Consider the following 7,185-nt stretch of genomic DNA (forward strand, 5'->3'; position numbering starts at 1 on the left):
CCTGGATTTTTTTCTGTTTCCTCTTTGATTGCTAAGAATAAAGACCACTAGTGCCACAAAATCTCCTCAATTGTCAAAATGTTTTATTATTCCACTACTACTTAAAGTAATCTTATTATTGTTGCAATTAAAAAAAAGCAAATTACTTAAAAATTCAATGTAAACTTCTTTAAAGACAGACTAGGGCAGAGAAAGTTACCTTTGGTGTGAAGTCACTATCATTCCTTTGCCGTACTTCATTGCCAAAACATCTTGGTTTCAAAAACACATTCCCTTACCGTCTATGAACGTCACTAAGCTGTGAATCAATTATCAACTGAATTACTCAGTGCCAAGTTCACCATCAAATCACCCACTTCAACCATTTGATATGTCATGGTGAGTAAATATTTGTGTGGATGCATATCATTATAGAATATTAAGTAAAATTATTGTCTGTTAATTTTACTCAATGGTTGACTGTCTACTGACGCAAATAGAGAGCTCTTATCTTGTTACAGTCATGCAACTTAAAGTTTCAAAAATATTTAAAACCTTTATAGCAGCCCAACTTAGAAGGACATCATATTATGTACTTATGTCATGATGTTATAATGGGAAAACAGTTATGGCTTATTTGCTCAAGTTCTCAATGTCCTAAAAGAAATAGTAGTAAATAGTTTTCAAACAACCTGGTTTCAATGGCTGTGCTTTTACTGTGTTGTCACTTCAGCTATGAGCTTAAAAAATAATTTTCAGGAGAAAAATAAGTTAATCGGAACCATAAACTTTTATTTTGGAAAGTATTCATCACTTTAAATACATTTTGAAAAACATCTCCTGATATTTGTTAAATCCATCTTGTTGTAGATTTGTTTACCTTTTAAATATTTCCATTTTAATGATACTAACTTGTGTGAGTTGCATTGAAAGCTATACAGCAGTTTAACCCCTTTGAACTGGAACCATTTACATTTTTTCATCAGCATTTATTTTCTTCTAAAATTCTGAAAACATATGTTTAACTATTTCATTTATTTTTTGCCAAAAAAGTATTTTTTACCAGAAAATATACATTTGTGATTACATCAAGACTGCTAAACCTATCTTCTCATTGACATTGTGTGAAAATAAAAGAGTAAATATAAACTATAAGTAAGATATTTGAAATGATTTAATGATTTTCTGTGGCAGTCCTTTGAAAAGCAAAAGTTAAGCACAACTTTCAGAGAAATATTGCTATACATCACATAAAAGTGATGTTTAACTGAACAGAACTTAGTCTGAAATGTATTTGCTGACTTTCCCAGTGGGAAATAACTAGTTGTGACAACAGATCCTAGCAATGTACTGACCTACTTAAACTTTGTTATAGGTGATATAAAACATCTGGACAGTCAACTTTACTTCTAATCAAGCATTTTATTAGATTGGAAGCACAAACCTTTTGCGTTTATTATGGATCAAAAATCAAACCAGAAACTACCTCTGGTTAGATGGAAAAGAATCATGTGAGTGATTTCATATGACGTTATCTCACCAGTTTATTTCAGGATTTTTTTTAAAAATCAACTCCATGCTGGAATGGTCAAGTCAACCAGCTAGCTGACCTAAATGTTAGCTCACAGGGCAAATCTGAAACATAAAACCTAAATGTTTTTGTTACTGAAGAGGCAGGACACAATTTTACCATTTGTTTTTCAAAAGGTTTAGAAATGTCTTCATGTGTCGTCTTATACCCACATAGGAGTTAGAGCAAGCCTCATCCGAGAAACTTGCTCTCATATAAACCTTTAATGTGTATTATTTTAAGAAAGCAACAAAAATGTTTTTTTTGTTTTTTACTTTGAGGAGTGGCAGCACATGATGTCACCAACAGCAGAAAGAGCAGCATCTGATACAAAGAACAAAATAAAACCAAAAAAAAGGGTCAGAAATTAACAGTGATGATACTTGCAGTAGTTGGCAAAAATAATGACTTATTCAAGCTTTCCGCTTGAATAAGCCATAAAAATTCTCGCAGAGAATCATAGACCATTTTGTTTGTGAGATCATACTTCAAAACTTTCCCACTATGTAAAGTTTGTCATGTCTTACCTTGGACGTTGATTCTGGATGTTTAGTGTAAAACTATCGGATTGTCACTTTTATACTGTAGATGTTTGTGCAATAATTGTATTTCATTGGTTCCCTTGATGTCCCTCCTGACCACCTGATCTACCTTCTATGTAAATTAGAAGGTTGGCCTTTTTTCTACACCTGTCAGGGTGTACCCCGCCTCTCTTCCGAAATGTCTCGCTGGAGATAGGCACCAACACCCCACTAGAGACAAGGGTTTACAGAAAATGGATGGATGGATGGACATCTTGAATCAAACCCCAGAAGTGAGATGAGTTGCAGCAGCCTCCCCACAATCTACTAACAGAACTGTGCATCATCCATCCCTTTTCAAAAGACCCTTATATATATAGTTTAAGTTTGGTATTGAGTATTACTCTTTGTATTATGTGTTTTCTGTTCAGCGTTACTTTTGTTAATGGTGTGGCCCCAGAACAAACTTACTTACTTTTTTCTGTTCATTTAACTCAAAACTTTCAAATCTTTAACCTAAAGGAACTTTTCATTTTGACTTTATTTAAAACAATTGAGTTCAATGCCAGTTTTGTATCCTACATCTGACCTACTCAATGCAGTATATTATGATTATCCAAATCAATTAATTAAGTTTCTCCATCTCAATTTACTGAGTTTTTAAAACTTCATTCATTAAGTGTGTTTAACATGACACATTTAAGTCACTCTTACTCTAATCATTTATCTTTGTATTATAAATAATTCAAATCTCTTTGACTTAATTCTACAGTAAGCCAGCTCAAACCTTTAAGTTGTTCAAAACTAAAAAAATTAAATATCCAAAATTATATTATCACTCACAATGTACTTAAAATATATCTGGAAATTAAATTATATTGAATGCATCTTTAACATGTTATTTTAGTTTTTCAATGAAACCATGCAGCCAAGGTCAGTAGACTGGAGTCAAACCTGCAACACAATTCTTAATTATGTAGTGGGAAGATTTATTTTTGTAAATGAAAATGATCAGCATCATCTTCAAAGATAGTACAGTAACATAAACAAATACATCATGAGCTTAAAATAAGCTATAATTCTTAGTTGCAAGTTTTATCAAAAAGTACTTTCTTGTAAAATGGTTCAACGTTGATTCTGGGGTAAAATTTGAAAATGGTATTAAAGTTTTTGACTACAAGTGACAGAATGAAAGTTTATTTTGTAATTATTGAAAGAGATTCAGGTTAATACAAGATTTTTCTTCTTCCTGCTCCCTTTCCACTCGAGTACAGTAAGCGTTGTAAAAGAATGTATTTGTAAATTAATGAAGAAATGTGTTAAATCAAGTGAATAAACTGATTGATTGATTGATTGATTGATTGATTGATTGATTGATTGATTGTATTATCAGAAAGGAATGAATTAGTGTTATGAATTAAACATGGTTATGATGTTAAAATTACTCTAACAGCAGTTAGAGTAATTTATATAACATAACATATATTTTATCAGCTATTGTGCGATATATAAATAAAACAAATATTATTTATTGACAATTTTTCAGGTTGTTCTCTATCAGCACCGTTCCTGTAGTCTGGAATTCCAGTGAATTCCAGTTCAACACATTTCCTTTTGCATAACCAAACTCAGTTGCGTATTCCCGAATCTCACAAGGTGAAAGCCTGTAGTCCCACATATGGAGATCTGACATCATGCCGACAAATGATTGTTTGGCATCAAAAGCACCACCATGTGAATCTTGATCCTGTAAGAAAAATAAACAAAATTGTCAAATAGACAAAATAATCAAACAGCACAACAACAGAAACTGCAGGAACGGATATTTTGCAAACATATGTCTATGGAGGTTTATAGTTATTCATATATATATATATATATATATGTGTTTTATTGGACATACCTATCAAGATGTTTCATCTTGAATGAATGTTTTTGTTTTTAAGCAGTTTAAGGATAGGGATGGTATTCCATCCTTGTATTTTTGGTGAATTAAATATTAAAAAGCAGCAAAATAATTGAGCATCCTGTTATTAGGGCATATAAACAGCAAACCTTTTTAGTGTTTAAAATCTAAAACTTTAAAAACGCACCTGTCCTAGAGCGATTATAATTGATCCATTGATATTGGATTTACTGGCTGGCTTCCTGCTTGAAGGCTGTCCATTCAGCCACAGTTGTGCCAAACCTGATGCAGCTTCCCATGTTCCACAGACCGAGTGCCATTTGTTCAGCTTGAAGTCCAGTCCTTCAAATTTTGGGCATGTGTTTCTGACACACACGTCAAAAGAATTCAAGCTTTTGTAAAACAAAAAACCATTGTAAACAGAGGGTACGGCCAGAGAGAAAAGAGAATATTCTCTTGAGAGGTCTGTAAAGAACCTGTATTGAGGCAAAAGACATGAAGAATATTGTTTTAGTTTTAGACATTCATGCTCTCTGTAGAAAGTTTTATTTGTTTTAACTAAACATCAATACTCACCTGAAACAGACAGTCACAGCATTGAAGTTTTGTCTTGATGTCGTCAACCTAACATGTGCTGTGTTGGTTTGTTCTGGGAAGGTGAACATCTTCCCTTGAAGATCTTTAAAACAAAGGATGTATTAAAGAAATGAAACCCAATATATTTTTTTAAAAAAAAGCATTAAAGTTATGAATACTTTCCAAAATAAATATTCATAGTTCCAATTAAATTATTTTCCACTGGGAAATTAGGTTTTAATATTATAGCTGAATTTGTTTCTGACGACATCTCCTCATATTTGCTATGATGTTAAACTAAGTAATTTTATCTTGTAGATTTGTTTAACCTATTGTTCTTCTTTTAGTTATACTAAATTATGTGAGTCACAATGATCATTATAAAGTAGGGATGCACCGATTTATCGGTGCTGATTTCCCTAATTTTGGGAAATCAGTAATCGACTGATTTTTACATATGAAGCTGATCTTATCCACCAATCTTATCTAGCTTGGCAAATATCTAAGAATCAATCACTGTCCTCTTTTGCTCTCCGGTGAGAAGCACTTTAACCCTTTGACTTGAAACCAGATGGTTAATTTTTTCTTGTCAGCATAAATCATTCAAACATTAAAAACTCTGAAAACACATATTTGACTATTTCAGTTATTTTTGCATAAAACAATATTTTTACCATAAAATATTAATCTGTAATCAGCTTGTCAAGATCTGCCTTCTCATTGACACGATGTGAAAATACAAAGACAAAAACCATATGCAGGGTAGTTAAAATCACTTTACAATCCTAATTTGCTTAACTCCATTAACTTATTTAAAGTCAGGTGATATATACACTGCAGGAAGGACAGGAGGACAGGCAACTTTTGTTCTTCTGTAGCTAATTCAGCCTTTTATTACAGTGGAAGCGCAGCATAGTTTTATTATTCTATGTTTATTATAGATCAAAAACTAAACCAATGTCCACACCGGGTACCAGCACCGGTGAGATGGAAAACACTCCATCTATCCAGTGAGTGTTTTAATATGATGTTTATTCACAATTTTATTTCAGGATTGCAAAAACAAAATTACCACTAGCTAGAATGGACAAGACAACCAGGAAGCTGACCTACATGTTTGGTTACTGGCAAATCTGAAACATTAAAGCTAATTGTTGAAAAGACATCAACACAATTTTACCAACATTTTTTTTTTTTCTTGCAAATGTATTTGATAGGTTTTATCCCACTATCAGGGATAGAAAAGAATAAAAAAGTCTTCATGTTCCATCGTATATTTGCATAGGAGTTAGAAAAACTACTTCCCTTGCTATCATATAAACCTTTAATCTATATTATTATATTGTTAAAAAAGCAACAAGTGTTTTTTCTTACTTTGAGGAATGGCAGCACATGATGCCACCAACAGCAGCAAGAGCAGCATCTGATACAAGAAAACACCATACAAGTCATAAAATATTAACAGTGACAATACTCTCAATAAAAATAATGACTTATTCAAGCTGTCCACTCACCATAGTTGTCATGAATCCTTAGTCCTTTTTGTAGCTATGTAAATTTAGTCAATTCTTACCTTGGATGCTGATTCTTGATGTGTGTGAAACTATCCGACTGTCACTTTTATACTAGCTGTTGGTAGAATAATCATATTTTATTGCTTTCCTTGGTATCCCCTCCCTATCTGACCTACCTTCTATGTAAGTTAGCAGTAAATAGAGGATATTATTTAATTTATTTAGAAAGACCTTGTGAACAACATCAGTTAAATTAAATAACATTTTACCAAAGGAATTACATGTCATATTTCTCATATGTCTGAATATTTTAGTTTTATTTATTTATTTTTTTTTTTTTTGTCGTATTGTTTTTACTCATTTTGCTTCTCTAAGTTAATGAATTGCAGAGTTATCGTTTTTCCAGTTTAAAGGAAGAGATGCAACAAATACTTTCTTGTTTTGTTATGATGCCGTATCAATTTGGACTTTTGCCTCTTTTGTTTCCTTGTATTGATTTCTTATTTTCATTATTTTTCCTTGTTCTAGTTTATTCCCTCTGTTAGTTCAGTTTCTTATTTGAATTTTGGACTTGTTCTTTGCATTTTGTATTTATTTCATCTTCTTGTTCTGATTTATTCCTTCTGTTAATTTAATTATTTCTTATTGTTGAGTTTATAATAGCTATGTCCAACATAGCATAACATATTTCTTGAACATAACACACAATTTACCAATTATTGTGTGTTATATCATTTTAAGCTCATGGTGTATTTGTGTAATTGTACTAACTTAGAAGATGTCATGAGGTGTGAGGTTGTTGATGGTGAGGAGAGACGCTGAGACCCAGGTTATGGTGATGATGAAGATTTAATGATGATAAAGCACACAAACAGTCCAAGGCGTCCATGTTGGTTCCTCACCGTCGTTTGTCGTCGGGTCCTACTGTCATGAAGTGGGGTTGTAGGTGGTGAGGAGAGACGCTGAGACCCAGGTTATGGTGATGAAGAAGATGAATATATTTAATGATGATGCTCACAGTCCAAAAACAGGCAGCACGGCAGAAAGACAGACACACAGCCAAATACCGGTAGCAACTGATACACAGGACTGAAACGAGAGCTAACGCTATCCAGGACT

The 7,185-nt window shown here is 32.6% G+C and overlaps 1 protein-coding gene and 1 long non-coding RNA gene across 2 annotated transcripts; both read right to left on the reverse strand.

Annotated features, from left to right (window-relative positions):
- Nucleotides 1-1,641: 1,641 nt before the first annotated feature.
- LOC107835437 (uncharacterized) lies at nt 1,642-2,429 on the reverse strand. Its single transcript, XR_001661252.1, has 2 exons — nt 2,077-2,429; nt 1,642-1,873 (listed from the first exon to the last, which is right to left on the reverse strand). It is a non-coding gene; the product is annotated as an uncharacterized LOC107835437 (long non-coding RNA).
- A 1,169-nt stretch (nt 2,430-3,598) lies between these two features.
- Nucleotides 3,599-6,147, reverse strand: LOC103133275 (serum amyloid P-component-like). The gene is made up of 5 exons (XM_007545049.1): nt 6,067-6,147; nt 5,927-5,975; nt 4,553-4,655; nt 4,164-4,452; nt 3,599-3,817 (listed from the first exon to the last, which is right to left on the reverse strand). The coding sequence occupies exons 1-5, from the start codon at nt 6,076-6,078 to the stop codon at nt 3,599-3,601; spliced, it is 672 nt and encodes a 223-aa protein (XP_007545111.1). The 5' UTR covers nt 6,079-6,147.
- Nucleotides 6,148-7,185: the final 1,038 nt, after the last annotated feature.

The sequence above is a fragment of the Poecilia formosa genome, unplaced genomic scaffold (assembly GCF_000485575.1).
Source record: "Poecilia formosa unplaced genomic scaffold, Poecilia_formosa-5.1.2 Scaffold2487, whole genome shotgun sequence".
NCBI classification, from domain to species: Eukaryota; Metazoa; Chordata; class Actinopteri; order Cyprinodontiformes; family Poeciliidae; genus Poecilia; species Poecilia formosa.

Bases quoted from the DNA above. Each gene is read 5' to 3' on its own strand.
- LOC103133275 (XM_007545049.1), bottom strand. The intron at 4,656-5,926 runs GTAAGAAAAAAC...TTTGTTTTAAAG, and splicing joins ATGTGCTGCCATTCCTCAAA to ATCTTCAAGGGAAGATGTTC. The intron at 3,818-4,163 runs GTGCGTTTTTAA...TTTTTCTTACAG, and splicing joins TTATAATCGCTCTAGGACAG to GATCAAGATTCACATGGTGG.